Source organism: Ambystoma mexicanum, chromosome 12 (genome assembly GCF_040938575.1).
Source record: "Ambystoma mexicanum isolate Mex_15411 chromosome 12, UKY_AmexF1_1, whole genome shotgun sequence".
Taxonomy (NCBI): domain Eukaryota; kingdom Metazoa; phylum Chordata; class Amphibia; order Caudata; family Ambystomatidae; genus Ambystoma; species Ambystoma mexicanum.
The window spans coordinates 494,443,150-494,466,133 of NC_090936.1; the positions used below are offsets into that span (position 1 = coordinate 494,443,150).

General features: G+C 46.3%; 1 protein-coding gene across 6 annotated transcripts in view; it reads left to right on the top strand.

Annotated features, from left to right (window-relative positions):
• Positions 1-22,984, top strand: part of CNOT4 (CCR4-NOT transcription complex subunit 4) — a 1,427,191-nt gene that overhangs the window by 1,059,498 nt on the left and 344,709 nt on the right. For all 6 annotated transcript variants that reach the window (XM_069628774.1, XM_069628777.1, XM_069628772.1 and 3 more), the window contains exon 11: positions 17,324-17,809. In XM_069628774.1, the coding sequence (XP_069484875.1) occupies positions 17,324-17,809 (486 nt within the window). The remainder of the gene's footprint in view (positions 1-17,323; positions 17,810-22,984) is intronic.

Sequence of the window (22,984 nt, forward strand, 5' to 3'; positions counted from 1 at the left end):
GGGCATCTAACGTCTTCAACTCAGTTCCAGAGGAAAAGGAGGGTTTCTTCTACCAGAGGCGCACATCGTCCAGGAAGACGTTATCCGTCCCTTTTTGAATTTGGGTGATTTAACTGTGGCGGATATATTTAAGCCCTAAAAAATAACTAAGCATTTTGACTGAAAATACACATTTTTTTACGATCATTTGTCGCAAACACATCAGTCATGACACCCCCCAATCACCCATTGGCCACCTATCTTTCCCCCACTTACACTGTTTAATGTGCAACACTTGTGCAAGCTGCCTTCTGTCTCCTCCCCTGTGACTGCATTCCTCCGACGTGAACCAGCGCTGCAGGGTCCTTTTATTTTTTTAACTTTATTCATCGGTAAGCAGGGGACACCCTACAACCCCCGCTACCCTTATTCGTTACAATGGCACGGCATGGTCAGTATGTTCTTCATTTTCTGCTGTATGTGATTACAGCTGAAATTCAAACATATTTACCATACAGGATTTTTTATACAGCCTTTTTGGCCGAACCGTCCCTTTACTTGACCTGTGGGAGGAAGGCCTGCACTAATATCACCAAGCTCCACACCAGCAGAAAAGGACTGGCTAGAGGAAAAAATACAGGGTGCTGTACTCTGTCCCCATCACCAGAGTCCGTGGGCCCAGCCACAGCAAGCAAACGGTCTGCGAACCTAGCCTTCAAGTCTATGGTTCCATCAAATCAGGAAGGAAAGAAGCTGGATGCAATGGGGATGCGGGTCATATACACAGCAGCATCAACCGTCAAAGAGGCTAAACCGCTGCTCATTCTAGCCCAGTACGATAGGGAGTTATGGTTCAAGCTGGGACTGTTCCTAGCTTTCTTGCTGGTTGACAAGAAGACAGAGAGGCTCTCGCTTTTTTTCAGGAAGGAGAGGTGGCCTCCGACCACACCATGAGAGTACCCATGGATGTTGCAGATTTAGGTTTTCACCAAATGGGTAATGGTGTGGCGTTCAGGTACCAAGGCTGGCTGTGTAGGCCACCAACTTTAGACCAGACATCCAGGCCGAGGTGGTCGATATGCCCTTTGATGGGGATAACCTCTTTGGTAAGGTAGTGGATGATAGCTGCAGTCAATCGACACGGAGACAGCAAGATCACTAGGGGCCCTTCAACAGCGTCGGCCCTCTTCCTTTCGAGCTTCAAGGGGAAAGTTCAGCAGATCTTCCAGAGCATACGCCTCTACCTCCTACCGTCAGCCCTCCTGCTCCACGGTGCAGGAAGCGTACGAAGGCTGTTGACAAGCCATCTGAGGAGGGTCGCAACGTCGCAGACTCCCACAAGGCAAGACGCAAACACCCAAGTAACCTGGCTCGGCCCCACACTGGGACCTCCACTTTTGCACCCAGGTGGGGGGGGTTGTCTATCATATTTCTATTGGCTGCATTCTAGGCCTTCAGCCAATCCACATAACCGGCAGGCGTTAGCCGGCCCTCAGCAAAGGCCCACAAATAAGGCTCCTGTCCCGAGTCTGAAGTCTTCATTCATGTTCCCGGATGCCCACTAGGGCTCATCCAGCTTTGCTGCTGCAGGAGCAGCGCACTGACACCAGCCGGCACTTGCTGCTCCGATGTAAGCCCTCACGGCTCTCCTTTCTTTACAAGTAGTGTGCCGCTATAAAATATCACCTCCCGTGAGATTTCACTACTTGAATTTCGATTCATCCAGCCTGCTGCTTCAAGCAGGGCTGTGCCATCCCAGCCACACCATGTGCATTTGCACTGAAGCAATTCATATTTAAACTTGCTAAAATGGCCACCGAGTGATACCGGCGTTGCCCCCACGTTGCCTGGACAACATCAACTCCCATCCTATTAGCTGCCTGCTAGGCCTTTAGCCAATCCACATGACTGGCAGGCATTAGCCGGCCCCCAGCAAAGGCCCACGGATAAGGCTCCTTTCCTGAGCCTGTTGGAGCCGGGGGGACTGCAGGATTTCCCCAATAACTGTTTCCTCTGCTACAAACTGCCTCTGCTTCAGTGTGGCATGGGAAGCAGTTAACCTCGCCGCCACGCATGCACGGTAATCAGTTCCACTCATTGTTGCGCAGTGGTCTTATTCTCAACTCGTGTTATCCTGCGCTCCATAGTTACTGTGTAGACTCCTACCCTAACCTTAGTTCTTTCCCTGTTGCATGTGTAATATAACTCTCCCTATATACTACATTGCCTTACCAGACTATTGTACTACGCTGTTGTAGTCACTTAGCCGAGGCCCATCTGGTTCCCCTCAGCACGGTCGCAGCTTAGAGGCTAATGGCCTAACTGTCAGACCTTGCGATCCTCGATGTTCCTTGTACGTGCCACCCTGCTTTATTGTGATCTGCCACCATGTTATCATAACCTGGCCTGTGACTCCCTCTTACTGTATCACGGTCCGCCCAGCTGCCTATTCAGCTGCTCCGATAAGTAACTTTTTATTAAGCCATTGATTTGCACTACAGCCTGCGCTACTCACGTCTGAGATGTCACAGCGTTGATACTAACTTGCATTATTGTTGTGTTTTTACCTTTTATGGTTCCGAAAAAGTATGATGTGCCGCAAATTCCAAAGGACTAGTACTCTGCTTAGCCATTCATTGTGAACAAATCACCATGTTCTTAGCATGATCCGTTAACCATATTGGCCTACATTTAGCACTGTTGCTCATTTATTGATGCCCACATTCTGCTCTGTCTACCAGTTACTACGGTCTGTTATTGCTCAATCCATATATACCTGCCCACCACACCTCCCATTGTGACATGGCCATTTCGTTTCAGAGTGCAGAAGGCTCCTCTCACGCCTTTCCTACATGCAATCTCCAGCCTGCCCAAACCACCATATAATCAAAGTAGAGATGCCACAGCCAGGTCCCCTGACCTCATGGTCCGCAGACTTACCATGCTTAGAGCCCGTACTAAACCAATACCACTCCAGGTTTGCCCAAGGTCTACTGCACTCAGGAATCATATGCTGGGCGGGCGGTCCTCACGTCTCTTTGCCCCACCTCGCTCAGACTCTCTACCTAAACCTGATTTTACCACCCACCTCCTGCACCCCGCATCCACTAAAGCCAATCCCCTGCTGCAACCAAGTTGCTACAGGAGAAGAAACTCCCCAGACGCAAGGGTCACTCATCCTGTACCATCTACCACACAATCGGAGCTAACCTACCAGATGCCATCACTGCTCAACCCAAACCACCTATCGGCCCACACACTCCCAAGCACAGCCCACCCCGCCCACTAATGAGCCCTCATAAAATGCCTGCTCACTCCTGGCCCACATCACTGATTTTCATGGCCTCCTAACTAACCTTGACCTCCTAGCCATTACAGAATCTTGGCTCCATGAAGCTGCAGGACCATCCATCACCCTAGCTCTGCCACCTGGGTATACCATCCACTGGCAGGATGGACCACACATGAAAGGGGGTGGAGTAGCCATCATTGTCAAGGAATCATTATCTCTGACAAGCAAATTCCAAACTGGCAGGCAATGCAGATTCCCTAGCAAGGCATAAAATAAGCAGTGTCGCATGGCAATTTGCTATGCAATTCTGTAGGTTTGCTAATTAAATTGACACTTGTGTAGCAAAGCTAGCTATTTAAAATACCTTCAATGAAAACACAGCTCACCCTGCATTCCTCTTGTCCTCAGGGCTCTCTCCACCCTCTTTTCTGTGTTCACTGCAAGTTCAAGAGGCTAATGGAGAGAGAGAATACAGCACTAATCATCTCCTCCACTCTAAGCGCCAAGGGCCTCTGTGGGAGTGCTAGGCAACATTTTTTTTTCTTTCAAATTATTGAAAACCAGAAGTAATCGGGATGATACTTTTTATTAAGCTTACTTTTTGATGTCTGGCAAAGACCGGTATGTGTTAATTTTTTTTTTTTTAAATGACATTCATGCAATTACCGTATTGTTCCTGTAAAACAATGTATTGTCTCCATGCTTTAGTTTAGGTTAGTGTATCTAAATCTCAGTATCAACTATATTTCATTTTGTTGGGGATGATATATCAGATTGACGAGTGAACACTTTAAAAAATGTACATGATCACATGGCCAAATGCTTTTGGTGGAAAGCCTAGTTCTGTGATAATCTGGTTGCTTGCATCTGTGCAACTGGTGCTCAACCCATGAACTTATCCCTACTCCTCGGCAGTCTCATCACCCTGTTGCTTTATACAAGATACCCTGAAAATGAGAGGGCAGCAAACTTCAATATTTCACGAAGTTTGCCCAGTTCTGTGCCTGCTACGGCATCTACTTGGATGTTTACGGAAAGTAGTTATTGATAGTTCCATCTAGTCTGTAAATCTATAGAGCTACTGCAGTATCATACACTCTAGTGGGTGTCCAGAGCTCGCTTTGCTCTAGGATTACGATTCCGTTATAAATTAGAACTGGCTGGAGAGAGCTGACCAAACTGTTTTCAGAGCCTTTGTGTCATATCTATTTGTGTCCATTCACGCAACTAAGCTTTTACATTTTACGACCATCATCCATGGTTCGCAAAGTGTACACACCCTCTCGCATAGTCAAGTAGATTTAATAAAGGGTGAGTACCATTTGGAGGGGATGTGTGAAACCTTTATGTAACATTTTCTTTGTTTGCAGTAAATTAAAGTTTCACTGTGCATGGCTGGCCGCTGAGTGGCAGCAGTGTGCCAAGCATAAAGTGGATTTGTGGTGACCTGCACCATTTTACAGAAAGCGCATTTAAATTTGTTGTCATCCATTGCCATGGGTCGAGTGCATTTCTCTTAGGTCGAGTAGGTAAACTAAGTTACTCGACCTGCAGGTCTAGCAGAATTTTAAAGAAAGTCCAAGGCCTGACTCCTCTCACTAATGTCTTACTTCAGTGGTACACAAGGCTGTATTGATGCCTATTTTATGTTGAGTACAAATAACTTGTGACATTAAAAATATTAGTACAATATTGCTAATCAAATGGTTTACTTTGCTAATCAAGAATAATTTAATTAGCAAATTCCGCTAATCAATTTTTTTAAACTAATTTGTGCTTTGCCTAGCTATTAAACTCCACCTCTCCCTTAACTGCACTATCACCATCCACACCGTCTATCGACCCCTTTCCCATCTGCTATCCTACTGGGGGACCTCAACTTGGGACTTAATGAATCCAAGGACAAGCAAGCTAAAGCCCTCACCAAAGAACTTCAAGATATGGGTTTTGTGCAACGCGTACTGATCGCACACATTCCAAAGGACGCACACTGGATTGAGTTGCAGACCTCAACTGCTCTACAGCCATTAGCTCCAACACCCACTGCCCTTGGACCGACCACCACATCATTCACTTCACCATCCCCACCCAACACAACACTCCTGCACCTCACTCATTAGCCAGGAGTGCACGCAAACTGACCAAAGTCAACCTACATCCCTTTCTAGAAAGTCCCTTCCTCAAGCCACCCTACCCTAGAGACCCAGTGGTCTTATCAGAATTATATATACCGCACTCTTAAAATAGCAATTGACACTATAGCGCCACTTGAACAAAAAAGAGCCAAAGTGTTAAATCATGCAAACTTCTGGTTCACCCCCAAGCTCCAGGAATTACGAAAACCCTCATACGTAAAGCACTCACCAATTGACAAAACCATCCACACGATTCGGTCAAGGAATAATTTAAAATATTATCAAATTAATATAAAAAAGCTATTATCACAGCCAAAGCCAACTCTTATAACACCAGAATATCAAAAGCTACATCTGAATCCAAAGAAATGTTTGCCATCTTCAGAGAACTAACTACTCCCGCCACAAGTGATCAGGACATTGTTAAAAATGAATCCAGTCAGCCATGCTCAATAAAATTGACCTCCTGCAGACAAAAATTCAAGCCCACCATAAAGCCCTGGCCAAAACTGACCCCCCTACTTCTCCCACGAAAAACACAGTACACCAGGACAAAAACCTTTTCACCTTCAGGGATGTCTCTGAATCTGAAGTGTTAGCCCCGCTAAAGCACTTGAAACCATCCAACTGCAAAAGGGACATTTGTCCAGCCAAAATCATCAAAAAATGCGCATACACCCTTGCACCTTTTGTTACAGCATTTATAAATGATTCCTTTGCCTCAGGCATTGTCCCACCTGCCTTTAAAGAAGCCTGGGTTTGCCCGCTCTCAAGAAAAACCTACCTTAGACCCCTCCTCCCCAACAAATACTGTCCCATTACCACATTACCATTTCTGCTAAATCCTTGATAAAGCTGCTTATATCCAAATCCAGCACTTCCTTGAATCCAATGGCATTTTAGAGAAGAGGCAATCAGGATTTCGCCCAGGTCGCGGAACCCAATATGCCTTATTGGATCTAAAAAAACAACTTGCTGAAATAATGGATGAAGGCAAACCTGCTCTTCTCCTCCTTGATAACTCTGCAGCGTTTGATCTCGTGGATCACAAGATCCTCTGCAGACATCTCACCAAGTCAGCACACTTTACCCCTCAAGCCATCACTGGGTCACGTCCTTCCTTGAGGGCAGAGCCATGAAAGTCTTCTCAGGCCAGGCCTGTGCTACACGCACAACCATCCACTGTGGCATCCCCCAAGGCTCATGCACATCGCCCACCCTGTACAATGTTTTCACCAAACCCCTTTTTGACAAACTTGATGCACGCAGCATAGCCTACACAAACGATGCTGATGACATTCTGGTCCTCCTTCCTCTCTCCTGCTCATATGCTCAATATGCTAAAACACTATACCATGTCTATTCCACTATCCAAACATGGATGGCAGCCAACGGGCTCTGCCTCAATGTTAAAACAGAAATCCGCATAGTTTACTCAAGGGAAACGCTCTACAAAGTCGATAATAATAAATGCAGCACATTCACAATAGACAATACTATAATAACTGTCTCGTCAGTAAAGACGCTGGGGGTTTACCTAGACTCCACACTCTCCATGACATGCCAAGTCAACACCATTGCTTCCTCTGCATCCTGCACAACTAAACTGATCAATTCAGTCAAGCCATTCCTGTTCAAACAAAATTGCTTCTCATTAGCTAGAGCTACCATTGGCGCAAAGCTCGATTACTGTCACGTTCTCTTTGCAGGCATATCCTCCAAAAACCTGCATAGACTCCAAGTTATTCAGAACCATGCATTTAGGGCTGCTCTAAACATCCCAAAAAGAGCACATCTCACAGGCCAGACGTGATGCCCACTGGCTCCCCGTCCAAGAACATATCCTATTCAAGACTCTAGCCATTACGCACAAATGCCTCACTCTTACAGCCCCCACGTATCTTTCAGATAGAATTGTCAGAACTAGCTCTTCCAGACCTAAAAAAGAGAACTACGGCAACCAGTTGGTCATCCCCACCGTGAAAAGGGCCAAAGCTGGTGGTACCAGCTTCCCTTTCATTGCGCCTAAACAATGGAACGCCGTCCCAGTCACCCTCAGGAACCAGACATCCCACACTGCCTTCCAGAAAGCCCTCAAGACCACGCTCTTCATCTAACCTGACTCGTGCTACATGTCTATTAGTTTGTCAGTCAGCCCAATTACACCAAGCGCTATCAAGTTTAGGACCCACTACCACTAAACCCCCCCCTGCACTAGCCACATCTCATGTGCTGCTGTCTGTGTCTCGTACCCCTTAATGTTACAACTGTCCTGCTCAGACTGTCCGGTATTGGTTCACTGTAACCACGAACCTCTTACAGGGTGTCTTATGTCTTTTCTCTTTTTGGTTCTCCCCTTTATTTCCTGTCATGCAACTAAGTAAGTTTATCTTGTAACAGCGCCACGATTCCCAAGGGCTGCTTTGTGCGCTTTATAAATGTAAAAAATAAATAACGATAAATATTTTGGCAATCCGTGAAAGAGCATCACCACTGACATAGGTGCTGGACCTACTTTGTCAGGGACACACCCTGGAGTTCGAACACAGGTGCTCTTGTATTCCCCCTGTAGTGAGGAAGGAGCTACACCTGGCCCAGCTGCTCCCGAAAAGTGCAAGCCATGCAATAGAACCCATCCCTCTATACTTCCTGGCTCCGGAGTGTACTCCAGATACTTTCTGATCCGAAAGAAATTGCGATGGTGGCGCCCGATCCTGGATTTGCTACGCCTCAATAAATAGCTAAAATCCCAAATTTTCAAGGTGGTCACATTGCAGCAAGTGCTTGGCCAACTGGAGGAAGGGGATTACATGACGACGCTGGACCTGGAGGATGCCTACTTTCATGTCCCCATACACCCGAACCATCAAATGTTCTTGCGCTTTGTAGTTATGGGACAGCACTATCAGTTCAAGGCTTTGCCCTTTGGCCTAAATTCAGCACCAAGGGTTTTCACAAAATACTTGGCTCCAGTGGCAGTTCATCTCGAAGGCATACACATATACCCTTACATGGACGACTGGCTCCTCTAGTCTTGTTCTCAGGACCTGGTGATACGCACACTGGGGACACCATACGCCTGATGACAACCCTGATTCTCCATAAATTATCCGAAATCCTGCATAGTGCCATCGCAGGTCTCTCTGTTTCTAGGTGCATGCTTCAACACAGTGGCATCCTTGGCAGACCCCTCGGAGGAGAGTGTGGTGGCCATACTGGGAAAGGTACATCGGTTGTCCACGATGCAATCCGCGACCATCCTGGCAATCAAGTCACTACTAGGTATGATGTCCTCTGGCATCCACCTAGTCCCGTTCTGCAGGCTGCAGATGAGGCCTCTTCAAGAGTTCTTGGGTGCCTGGTGGTGCCGAGTCACAGGGAGATGGACAGGCAAGATTACGCTCAACCTGGAATTCAGACAGTCCATAGAATGGTGGGGAGCACGATAGCACCTCACTCAGGATTCCCTGTTTCAAGTCCCACCTTTCCAGGCTTCGGTCACCGCAGATGCCTCCCTGGATGGATGGGGGCTCCCACCAGGCAGTCCCACACCACAATGTTATACATCAGGAAACAGTGCGGTACCCGATCCCCTGCTCTTTCGCTAGAGACTCGCGCCCTGTGGCAATGGGCGATTCTTCAAGGCATGTTCCTCGTCCCGTTTCACCCGGCAGGCATCAATAACACTGTAGTGGATGCCCTCAGGAGGAAGCTGCGGTCCTGCCACGAATCGGAGATTCAACAAAAGCAAGTGTCATTCCTCTTTGGCAAAATGGGCTGCCCCAGATCAAACTCTTCGCCACGACAGCAAATTCCAAATGCAAGGAGTTTGCCAGCAGGTTTCGCCAGCTGGGGAGCCTAGGGGGACGCCTTCTCGCTCAGTTGGGAAGGCCGATTTTTGTATGCCGCCCCCACCCCAGTTCCCTTTATGCTGCGTGTCATCAACACACTCAAACTCTGTTACTGCAAGGTGATAGTCCTTGCCCCAGCGTGGCCCTGTCAGATCTGGTACCCGGACTTGCTCCGCTTGTAAGTGGATCCTGCCATCTGTTAGCCTCTTCTTACCGACCTACTCTCTAGAGAACGGGGGACCATGCTACATCACAAACCGGCATTATTGAACCTCACGGCTTGGCTCCTGCAGCCCTAGAGTTTGCCCACTATGATCTTCCTATGGAATGTAAAACGGCTCTTGCCAGGGCCTCATCTACACTATCGTGCTACGGGCACAAGTGGAAGCGCTTTGCAGTGTGGTGCAGGTCACTGAAGATCATGCCTCGGCACTTCACGGCCCTGCAGTACTTACTGTCGCTAGCCAATACTGAATTGGCGCACACCTCCTTCAGGGTGCATCTGGCAGCTATATCACGATACAAACGCCCGCTCGCCGGGCAGACCATCCTTCCCTCCAGTGAAGGTCCCTGCCCCAGCGTGGGAGCTTAATGTCCTCAGCAGGTTCATGGAGCCACCATTCGAGCCGTTACATCAGGGCCCCCTGAAGTTTCTTTTTTGGAAAACTGCGTTCCTGATGGCTATCACCTCAGCCAGGCGGGTCTGGAAGATTCAAGCGCTCTCCTGCAAATGCCCATACATACGTATCCTTTCATGCTGCAAGGGTGGTGCTTCGGACCCACCATTACTTTATCCCTAATGTTCTGCCTGCAGTCCACCTTAAACCCTTGGCGCTTCCAGTCTTCTTCCCAAATCCTCCTTCAGCTGTTGAATTGTCACTGCATACGACTGTCGTGCCTAGCAACACTTGTGTACAGGCACATTATAAATGATAAATGAATGGATTTTCAGAAGACTTCTCAACTTTTTGTAAACTTTGGTCCTGTGAATCAGGGAAATGCCCTGTCAAATATCCAGGTGGCTCTCCAGCTGCATCATGCACTGTCATCGTCTGGCCAACAGACAACTCCCGGGCCGGCCTAGAGCTCATTCTACCAGTGCCATCGCTGCAACAACAGCATTTCTCTCTGGGGTTCCACTGCTGGACATTTGCAGGGCTGCTACATGGAGGTCTATGCACACCTTAACAAGGTTGTGTCAACCGGGATTCCAGGGAGGAGTCACTTGTCCGCCAAGTGGTGCTACGCAACCTGTTTGCTTGAGGTGAGTCTGTTCCAGGGGTAAGTGTTTGTACTTCGATTGAGCTTTGCCACCTCCCGTGGTTGTGTATGTGTATACTGCTGTATAATTGTATTCATGTGAATCCATGCCAGACCCCATGCTGGAGAAACAAGTTAATTACCTGTAACTGTTGTTCTTCAGCATGGGTCTGGCATGGATTCACACCTAACCTGGATTCACACCCTGGTTTCACACATACAAACCCACCCTCCTTCCCCGCTGTGCTCATTCCGGCACCTTACGTGCTTTGAATCAGAAGATTGCAGTCGGGGTGGGAGTCGGGATGTGGGTGCAGTATGTCCCAGTCTCCAATGATTGGACAGCGAGAGGTAGTTTTCAAGCTTTCAAAGCAAGTGTTTTCTTTTTCTTACCAAGGGTTCTCTGTCTGACAGCAGGCAATATTCATGAGCGTGTGAATCCATGCCAGACCTATGCTGGAGAACAACAGTTACAGGTAAGTAACTTGTTCCTTGTTAGCCCTGTTCCAGCGTTTGGGTGGGGGGGGGGCTTTCGCAGGCCTGGACTTGTTCGCATGCTCCCAGTTTCCCTCATGGGCTGGTCGGGGATCACTGGGAGACGCCTTCCAGATCTGTTCGCATGGTCACAGGTGTTATGCGTTCCCGCCCACCCCTCTGCTTCAGCTGTCTCTCTGAAAGTTCCAAGTTCCAGGCTTACATGGGGGCCAGTGTCATCTTGGTTGTCTCCCACTGGCTTTCGAGACCCTAGTTTGCGTTCTGCTGCAGTTGTGCTCTCAGGGTCCCGTCCATCTTCCGATCCCCAGCAGGGGCTTCCTGACAAAGCAGTGCAGGGCAGTGGAACATCCGGACCCGGCCAAACTGGCCCTGGCGGCCTGGTTTTTGATCAGCTGAGGCTTCAACATGCTCAATTTCCGGATGAGAACTGATATATCGTTCAGCAGGTCAGGAGGCCCTCGACTCGGTCCCAGTATAAGAGCAAATGGACTAGGTTCTGCCATTGGGCTCGCAACAAGGATCTGGACCCTGTCTTCTGGATGATGTACTAGCTTTTTCAGCACACATGGCTCGTTCTGGAGTGCAAGTGGATACTTGCTGCATGTATTTGGCAGCCATCCGAGCTTACCCAAATTTCCCTGAGCATGTCTCTTTGGCAGCCAACCCAGTGGTCTAAGCTTTTTCCTCCAGTGCATAGGCTGCATCCGGTGTGGTACCTCCATGTGGTTCTAGTTGCTTTGCAACAAAAGTCTTTCAAGCAGATGGCCTCTGTGGACATCTGCTTGGTGACACAAATACTGTTTTATTGTTGGCTCACACCTCTGCGTGCAGGGTTAGTGAACTGCAGGTGTTGTCTTCGTACAAGCCCTTCACCATTTTTCACAATGACAAGGTCATCTTGCGCTCTCATCCAAACATCTTGCCCAAGGTGGACTCTGTTCCATCGGAATCAGATCTGCCTGCTGGTGGTCTTCCCAAACCCACATTGGATGGTTCAGTCCATTTCTGAGGCATACACGGCCATGGGCATACCTGTTCCCGAGGGGATTCATGCCCATGAGGTCAGAGCTAAGGCCACGGCTGTCGCATTTTGAGACGTGCTTCTTGGGATGTCATCAGCAAGGCGGCTATTTGGGCCACTCAGTCGGCCTTCTGTTAGCACTATTTGCTGGACACCAGCTCCAGGCGCGATGGATTTGTCAGTTGGTTCTGAAGAACCTTTTTTCTTCATCCTAGTCATGAGGCAGGTTGTCACAGGTCAACCCTATGTTCTTGTTCGGTGGAATCACCCAGAAGGATGGAGGCAAGGGGACGGGACGTATGAGTAATTAAAAGTACTCACTGTAGTGACTAGAGTACTCGTAGTCCTCTTTCCTCCATAAGTCCCACCTGCCATCCCCTGCTAGTATGCTAATGGCTTACAGGTAATGAGTAGCCAGATATCTAAGCGTCCGATGTGCTCAAAGGGGACAAAGGTGAGGTACTGGAGGGCAGGCCTCGGAAGGGCATTCCTGAGACTGCGCCCCCGGAGACAATGCTAACTTTAAAGGGGAAGCTAATTTGTTTGCTGCCAAAGGTTCTGGTACCGTCCCCATGTTGGGGGACGCACCCTCAAGGATGGCGTAAAGGGGACTATGGACTATTAGTGCAAACGTCACTGCAGTGAGTAACTTTAATTGCCACTAGCTACCCGTAAGTGTTCGGACAGAAAGCATTCTTAACACATGCTCTTCCGCCTTTTGCCCAGTAAGTAGTTACTCTAGAAGATGAGGCTTCACACCCATTGCAGTTCAAAAGAGTAGTATTTAAAGTGATATAGGCTATCTTGACCTCCTAGCATAGAAGAAAGAACAAGCCCCAGGTTGATAGGGAGTCACTCTGGACTACAGTGCTTAACATTGGTCTGCTGCAGAGTGGTCACAGGTTTAAGGAGTCTGACTTTCAGGACTGTCTCATAGTGAGACCCCCAACACGGTGTAAACTACTTACTTGGTCCCTCGTGCCATGGAAGAATTCAAATCCTAAATTGGAGCAGATGTGAGAACCCCAGATGTGGCAGGCAGTCGGAAGCAATTGTGGAGCTGGAATTTGTGTTTGAGCAGGGCCTTACTCATGATGAGGGATGCCAGTAGAATTAGCTAGGTGCCAGCACAGCAGAGTAGATGCCATCCAAATTTCGAAGGCCATCGGTAGAAGGTGGCCATGCAGCAGTCAGGCCAATTGCAGCCCCATCAACTTTTCATACTTTAATGAGGCAGTGAATACAGAGCAGGACTTCAGTCTGGTTGGTTTTGCCAGTCCGAGGGAGGAACACACTCAATCCAGGCAGCAAGTGAGGTTCATAACACAGAGGTTAGCTACGTCTTTTGGTTTTCCAGCATCATTTCTCCAGTGGATTCCAGGCAGTTGTATGCTGTTGGATGCTTGAATCCTGTGGTCGACTCTATGGCATGGCTCTAGAACTGCTCTCTTTATCCCATATTATCTCTGTGGAGGACACTAGCCCTCTAATGGTAGGGATGTGCAACCTTCAATGGGGTAGAGACGGTATAATCATGGCCCGCCATCTACTCCAGTGTCCCTGGCAACCAAGCTTACTCTGGCAGAGATTTGGCTTGCGGGCCCAACAGTCTGAATTCCAACAAATGAAGGCACACAGAGTGCTGATCTGGAGACCTGTGCAGATTGCATGCTGCTACATGGCAATTTCTGGTGTGAAGGCACAGGCCAAAAAACAAAATGGCACAAACAGAAGGGCCCCTACCACAAGGGGCAACCATTTTGAGTATATGGAACTTAGTTATATTGTGGTGAAAAATAAAGCTACATGGTAGTGCACAGGGAAAAGAGTAAAAATCAGTTTGCTTTAACAGTCTTTTCTTAACTCATCACAAAAGTAACTAGAACGTTCCTTACAGAAAGTAAGGAACAATAGGATACATTAGATCCCTGCACCATGCTGCATAAGTGGCTTGTGCTGCAATGTAAAAACAGGTAAAAAGAAATGGGCGAAGCTCTCACTGCACTGGGAGCCTGAAGGATTACTAACAGTGAAATATGAAGGTAGCTTTGGTCTAGAGTACTATAGTCTAGCCACGTGGTTGTAAGTTTCAATTAGGCTAAAAAGACATCTCGTCGTAAAAATCGGCTACAGTCCTAATCAAATCAGACATTCTGGCAGCACCATTGAAGTCAGTTGGGAGAAAAATGTAAAATGAGATCTTTCCCGACAGCAATGTGACTGTAAACCGATACAGGTACTAGAAAGACTAGAACTGTAACATTTGTAGACTTTCATGTGTCTTCATTAAGAGGCCCTTACATGCAAAAATATTGTATGTGCTTCTTTATTTACTATACATATGTGTAATCCATGAAGAAGACCTGGTACCCACTAGCAGTCTTGAAACTCCTAGCAAGGAAGTAAGTGTGGCGAGGAAAAGAAGTTTACTGATCATAATGGAAGCTAACTTGTGAATGTGCCAGTCATCTACCCTATACTTTTTGTTTGCATGGAGGTAGCAGTTGCTGTATCCTCAGTTTATGACTCCATCAGGTGGTTCCTCTATATAACGAAACAGAGGTTTTTTTCTTGAAGTAACTCTTGTGTAGGCAGAATTTGTTTGATTTCCAAAGACTTCTGTGAAAGGGAATAATCTGAACAGGGAGACTTAAATATGTTCCCAGGCGCACCTTTCCCATTAATCACTGTAAAAACTTTTCATAGTTCTTGCATGTCTCCAGACCAATGTGGCGTAATTCAGGCTCTGCTGAGACTAGAAATCTATAATCCTCAAGCATATGGCTGTAGAAGCATGCTTTCTAGTCCCATGTGTGGCGAGGTTGACAGTGAGTGCATCAGACTTGCGACTCTTTCTACACTCATAATGTGTCCGCTATTACCCATCGACCCCTGCCTTCCCATCAACTGTCTGATGTCCATGTGATATGTTATCTTGTAACTGCTAATGCTTGTCCTGTACCAGTGATGGAGCCGGGCAGAGACTGCAAACAGAAGATGCTTGGCACAGGACAGTAGATTCACAGTCCTCCATCTCTGGGAAGTCCCTGATATGCTGGAAGAGAAGATGTCTAAGCACAGTCATTCAATTGTGACATTATACCGCGGGGCACGAATTGGGATTGAACGAGATGTGCTGTGCGAACGCCATTATTACTACGATTTGGCTGGTAAATAAGAAGTTCCTCCATTAATGGTGTACTATGATCCTCATTGACTGGTGGAACCAGATACTTGGGACCAGATTCTGACTTAATCTTCCCTTCATCTTAATTCCCCTTGTGCGAGTGGCATGCCAGTTAATTCTTTGTGTAAAGTAAATGCAGCGAAGTGCACCGAACATGTACAGAGTACTTTTAATAAGCTTCTAAACTAGGGTTGTCTAACCTCTAGTTAATTAAGATTTAATTTGAATTACTATTGAAGATGTTCTCATGTTAAAAACTAATATTGGTTTGCTAGCCCAAAGTATGATCATCAAATATGGATTAGTTATCAAGCTGCCGGCAGAGCTGTTTTGTATATTTTTTGTATGTTAAATATTGTGCATCCTGCATTACGTAGGCAATCTAATTATATTCCTAATCACTTCATTTGAAAAATTAAATATTGTATACACGTTGTTTGGTTTTAAGGTAATTTGTAGCTGGTTTGAGTAGTTTAATGTTTGCAATTTGTGCATTTTACTAATCCTTCCCATTTTTGCTTGTGATGGATTTGGCCTGTTAGTCTTCAATCATTCGTTTCAAAATAGTACTTTTTTGCACTTTAAATGGTGGTGCTCCATTTCTTACATACATCTGATGGCTTTCCTGCCATTGATCTTATTGTAGTAGTCTTGTTTTGTCTTAGACCAATAGCAAACATGAAACATGTCTGATAATATTGCCAACTGTATGAAAGAATTTAATTTGCTTATGGAATATCAATCACTGTGACAGATGTTGGTGGAAGGCAAGGTGTAGCATTATCACTCTGTTTTGGATCTCGGGTGGTCTAGAAGATCTACCTCAAGGAGACTGAAAGTTACAAGTACTGGTCCTTTAGGTCTGCATTTTAAACGGATCCCCTTGTATGGGGAATTTTGCAGCACTTGGGAGTCTAAATTTGAACATTGGGTGGTAGCGGAAAGTCTTCTACCTCAGAGCAGGTTATGCAGAATTTCACATTAATGCTGTTGTCTACGTTTGGATTTCTATCTGCATTTTGGTCTGTGCATTTAGCATGATGTCTGTGAAATGCCGTGCCTGTTTTTCATTGGAGACTTATCAAGAAACAGGCCAGTTTACTGGGTTAATATTCTGCAGCCTTATGACGAGAAGGTATGGAATCAAACCACCTCTAGAAGGTGCCCCATTATCTCAGCTTGCCAACTGCCCCATGCTGCAGCAGATCATGGAAACATCTTTCAAATGTTCAATGAGAAAGCGTTTAGTGCTGGTGGATTTGCTGTGGGAACCTCACCTGCAGCAGGGCACTCACAAGAAAAGATGGACTATATTTGAATATGCCTGCAATCAGCAAATTTAGGATTAATACATTGAGCAACTATTAAGTCCGAGCTTTCTTCAACCACAGCAGGGGGAAGAACAGGATGGAGGATGTGTGATCAGAGGAAGAATAAATGGATAAGTAGGAATAATTTACCATGTCCTCCTAAGCAGTATGGCAATTCCATGTTTGGGACTGTACTTATGATTGAAAGATGTTTCAGTTATTTAAGATAAAGCATGTGCTGCCTCACATTAATCAGATACTCTACACCTGGAGCTCGCTGTCATTGGTCATGTTTGTTAATCAGGGCCTGGCCATTCTAAGTAACAAATTAAATTAAGACGTGATTTGCATTAACTTGTTTCATCTCCTAAATACAGTGTTAAGATAATAATTTTTTAGGTTTTTCCTTTCTGCAGTTAATTTATGAAGTAGGGTGTTATGTGTATGCATAGCTGAAGAAAAATGGCTTGCCGGGTCATTTTATGGAAGGACCTGCACTACAGTCTTGCAACAGATCACGAAAAGTGAGTGGGTACTGATGACCATGGACCCAACTGAAGGACTAAATCTCTTGCTAGAGATTTGTAAAAAAGATTTGTTACCAGAAGGTAGACCATAGCACACTGAGGTTTCTTCCTTGTTAAATCTAATAAACTCTTAAAGGAGCCTGGGATATAGTACACAAGGGGATAGAGCAGGTCCTGTGTTGGCAAATGGTTGGAGTCAGGCAATGTTTTGTTGTTTCATTTGTGTGCAATTAATCTTATCCCTCTTCTTCTCCCTCCTCTGACAGAAACGATCCCCGTCTCCTCCTCCACAGACTGGCAAGCCGCATTTGGGTTCGGCTCATCCAAACCGCAGGAGGACGAATTGGGGTTTGATCCCTTCGATATCACCCGCAAAGCCTTAGCAGACCTGATTGAGAAGGAACTTTCGGTCCAAGACCAGCCCTCCCTCTCGCCCACATCTCTTCAGAACCCCTCACCTCACACTACTGCCAAAGGCCCTGGCTCCGGCTACCAGCATCCCACTCCACCCACCAACTCCCTCGGCGGCACGTTTTCAGTCTTGCCACAGCGGTTCCCACAGTTTCAGCACAGGGCGGGTTACAACTCGTTCAGCTTTCCAGGCCAGGCAGCCCGCTATCCTTGGATGTCTTTTCCACGCAATAGCATCATGCACTTGAACCACACAGCAAATCCAACCTCAAATAGCAATTTCTTGGACTTAAATCTCGCGCAACAGCACAACACAGGCCTGGGAGGGATTCCTATAGCAGGTAGGTGAAACCAGGGCGCTGCAAGAACATTCTTATTACCATGCCTTCCACTTTTGTGACTGTTGGGCAAAGGGTGGAATGAGGCTGGAGGAGGTGTGAGCATGAGGGAGGGTGTGTCTTAAAAGGACATTTTTGGGAATGCTAAGTGATCATGAAGCACTTTGAGTGTCTGATGTTAACAAAAGCATTACTTTAAAGCATTATGTTGGCCACACACAGTGCAGCCTGACTAGGACTTTGACCCCATACTTAGCAGGTGTCACTATTGTGACTTCTAGAAAGGCTAGTCTCATTTCATAATTAAAATGTAAATTTAAGTGGCGAACATTTGCTTTGGCAAGCCCAAAACCAAAAAACGCTGTTGTACAGTTGCTAGACTTGATTAAAGGTTTCACAATCACTCCTGTCCCATTAGCTAACTTATTAAAGCATTTGAGGTACTACACTTTTGGTAATGAGCCTTTGCAGAGAACCAAAATATTAATTAGAAAACTGAATTCTTGTGTCTGTTGAATAGAATGGACAACTATTTTTTTTTTTTTTTTTTTTTATGCAAATCATAATGCTTAAAGTTTGTATTTCCCATGCCTCAGCTGCTTCCCATCAGAACAAGGAGGTGAATAGTGAAAGCATTTTTAATTCCCAGCTTCATTTCGGGATGTAGTTTTCATTTGGAAGCACCATTTCTGTAATGGGTACCCTTAAGTGTGGTTGTCGTAAGATTGTTTTAATTCATGTTAGAGACAAATATATACAGCATTAGCCAGGCTTCAGTACTTGCATTATTTTTTAATGTTTCACATTTATGATCCTAATAGCGCCTGCATTTTACCTTGTGCTCAGCTTCCCTCTGAAGAACATAAATAGTATGGCCCCATATGTCTGCCTCAACTGGCTTGTATGAGGGACGTCTGCAAGTTCAAAAGAATGGTTATGGGATCCGAAGTTTGACAGTTGAAATGTGGAATGCTGGACCTGATGTGTGAATATAAATGATTAATAATCCAGGAGAAGTGGTTCCATTAAGCAGACCTGACAATGGATGTGGTAGTGGGCGTCTTAAACCCGACTTTCTCCTCATCTATTGTAATTTGAACAGGCATTCCTTTTATTAATTGCCTCACTACAACTTGTTTAAGTTACCGTACTTAAGTAACGTTAAGGTCTAGATGAAACCCTTCTGTGACATGGACGATTGGTAGTAGTGGGGCCACAATCGCACAGATGCCCACCACTCCTGCAAACATTTTCTCAGAAAACCTTACTGAAGATAGGTGGCTGCAATTGTCCTGGCACAATACCTGTGCACCTTGAATATGAAACATCTGGCACTGGAGTTGAACCAGAGAAATGTCATAGATTGAGCTTGTAAAGGTCTCTGGAAGGTTTTCTGCAGTGATGTATGGCAGTTTCCTCATCTGTCAAGTTCTGGTGTTCTCAATGAGCTCTGATTTTGTCTAGAAATGTTCTGGTCAGGTAGCACCAGGTGCTTTTCTGATGTGCTGTTCGTAGTGATTTGAACACCATAAGAGCTGCACATTTATAGACCACGAGGAAGCTGGGGGTGGTTCCTCCATTGTCTGCGTATAGCCACAGGTGAGGTTACCTGGTTTCACCACCTGCTGGATCGTACTCGGATATGCTTGTGGCTGGAGTGCTGCAGGGACGTATTGCAAGCAAGTCTGGAAAGTGGCAGTATGATGGCTGCCTATATGTGCGCTGTGTTGCTTCAGCAAAACTGGTGGGTGTGGTGGTGATCTCTGAAGGTACCAGGTATGCTGGGGACGGTTTGGACAGCAGATTGTATGATATGATATGATATGATATGGTATTTGTAACGCGCCTATACACAAGTGTTTCAAGGCGCGACGAGGCAGGGAGGGAGGGAAACAAGGGGAAGACAGACAAACGATCCTACTAGGCCAGGTGTCATTCAGATCGTGCAAGTGCAGAGGTAAGGGGAAAAGGAGAAAGTGCAGGGGGAGGAGGTGGGGGGGGAAAGTGCAGTACAAGGTAAGTAGCGTAATAAATAATAAATAATAAATAAAAGGGCCAGCTGGTGGCAAGTGCGAGGTAAGTGCAGAGCAAGTGCTGGGAAGGGGGCTGTAGGGATGCAGTGACAGTCCCACAGTGCAGGAGGAGCCAGGGAGGCAGTGCAAGTGGAGAGTGGCTGGGCCCTGGACCGAGGTCACAGAGTGGCCCAGATGCAGGTTTAGTGCAGACTTCAGTGGGGAGTTTAGCAGGTTTAGCAAGGGAGAGGGAGAGAGAAGGCAGAAGCGAAGAGGAAGGTTTTGAGGTGCTTCCGGAACCGGAGATGGTTCTCCTCAAGTTTCAGGGAGGCAGGAAGGCTGTTCCAGAGGGAGGCCCCTGCTGCGGAGAGAGATCTACCCCCAGCTCGTTGCTTCGAGAAGCGGCTGACCATGAGGGAGTTGGAGACGGATGAGCGAAGGGCTCGTGAAGGCAGATATTTAGGAAGAGAGAGTTGAAGGTATTTAGGCCCCAGGCCCCAGAAGGCCTTGTGGACAATGCAGAGGGTTTTGAACTTAATCCTCGCAGCCACTGGGAGCCAGTGAAGAGATTTCAGTCCTGGAGAGATACGGTCCCTGGGCTTGAGGCAAAGGACAAGTCTCGCAGTTCTGTTCTGGATAAGTTGCAGAGGGCGGAGAGTGGAGGCAGGCAGATTAAGATAGAGGCTGTTACAGTAGTCCAGCCTTGAGAGAACCAGGGCTCTGACTGAAACATTAGTAGTTCAAGACCCTCCACCACCAACCATGTTGAAATACTCATTCAGGAGGCCATTAACATAAATGAGGTATTTTCGGTCCCCATTGCAGCGTTTTGGTGTGCATCCTGTGGTCACTCTTGACATATTTGTATTGTTCCACATTTGTGATGTCATCTTTGATGTCCTGGGCGTTAGTGTTAGCAGTGCACAATGGCGCGAGTTATGGTTGCTTATCTTAACCATAACTGCCGAATTGCAGGGGTTTTTCGGTTTTACTTTGAACCATAACGTCCCTTTAACAAAGTTTTTTTTACTGAATTTCATACGTTTTTAGTAGCACAACTTAACCATAATATCCCTGACTTTATATACATGTAACATAGAACATACTGAACCCCTAGCAAGTGATTTCGATGTCTGTGGACTACCGCCATGTCCGCGGACATATCGAAAATCTGGTGAATGTAAATTTAAATAGTGTGCCCCATTTCCCCTTTGAGGTTGGCTCTGAAAAGAGCCGTTTTTTTTGCAGATGCTTGACTGACACCTGTTTTGTATTTTTTTTCTTACTTTACTCCTAAAATCTTCACATAACCTTCTCCAAAGCAACCCTTACATTCCAAAACAGAATGGCATTTCCCATAAAAGATAAGGAAATGCCATCTTCTTTAAAATAAACAGCATTACTGGAATCAATATTCTCATTATTACAGAAGAACATACCAGCTATAAGCATGAAGGCACACATGCCTCCGTTGATTACACACCTAGCATTGTTTTGCTGAGGAAAAAAAAACTGAACTATTGTCCCATCTTGCCCTATGTACTAATCCAGAAAAATTACTTTGGCATTTGGAAGGATGTTCATTACTGCTTGAACCAAGTGTTCCAAATCTGCCAACAAAGTAGGGGCACTGACATAGCCCAAATGGAAAGCACCGTAGTGCAAAACTACCACATGGGGACTGTTGATCCTGCCCATATCTTCAAAAACTTGTACAATTCCCTGTATATTGCAATCAGGCACAGTTCTCCACACCACCTCCACTCCTTTAACATCAAAATTCTTTGCAACATGCCTGCATTGAGCATACTGTTGTAAACATGCACAAACATATCTCCAAGCACCAACACCCTGACTTTCTCCACTTCTGCCATCTTCACTACACACAGTCTCTTTGAACACAAATCCACAACCTCAACATCTGATTGGCTGATCCCTACAGTCTTCTTTCCATGCTGGATTTGCTGGAAAACCCCGGATATAGCACGCCCTGTCCGCGGACCGCATAACTCTTAGACAGCCCTTCTAACATTTCCACTTCATTCTCTGTGCCATTCCCTCATTGGATACAGCTAAGCAGGCACACAATACGGAGAACGTCCTCAGAACACCCCCTGCGAACATTCCAGGACCCCAGGAGTCGTCTTAGAACACTTTCAACTTGACACCGAATCCATTCTGTTTATTTACGAACATTTCAGAACAGCTGTGTTGTCCGCAGAAAAATCGAACACAACAAAAGTGTCTAGCACATAAAGAAAACAGAACATTGAACCTATCTCATACTCCCCCACCCTCCCCAAACACTCTTACACACCAACACTCTTACACACCAACACACTCCACTAAATACAATTTTTGATCCAAGTTTCACCGCGCTGTCCGCAGTCGTCCGCAAATGCAAGATGGCGGGCGCCACAGAAAATCTGCGCGCTTCACGCACCACGCCGTCCAATCAGCGAACACGTTGCATGTCTGCGGACATCTCGCAAGCCGCTCGGCCATTCAGGGCACTGTCCGCGGAGCGAACCGGGAAGTCCGGCCGCAGAGCAAACGGAGATATCACTAATTTTTTTGCCTTACATTTTGGTCATTTTAAAACAAACTACTGGACGGATTTACACCAAATTTCCAAAAGCACGCTTTCAGGACCAAGCCCCCGCTCCTTGAAGTTTTTTCCCCATTATGTCTATGGGAAAAAACAAAAGTTTTGGGACTCCCCCTATAACTTTGCCCCCCCCTGGACCAAACCTCTCCAAACTTTGCAAAAATATACTTTTTTTGCAAAGTTTGGTGAGGATTCGTCCAGAGGGAGCTGTTATAAGCTACCCAAAAAATCCTCTTCCTATGGAAACACCAACTTAACCATAACTACATGGACGCTAACACTTCCATGTAATATTAATATATATATATATATATATATTTCTGAGGCTTGTGGAATCTGCTTAGATCACATGCTGTGCATAGGCCGACATCTAGTGGAAGCTGCGGAGTATTACAGTTTGTTTTTCGAAAGTCGAAAATGGGCGTCGACACAGGCGTGCCAGTAATACTATCCCTAGTGTGACGTCCACTGTACCCAAGATCCCTCACGCGTGTAGGATCCTCAGATTGTTTTTTTCCGCCATACTGGTCGGAAGCATCTTGCGGAGTTCCCTGGCCT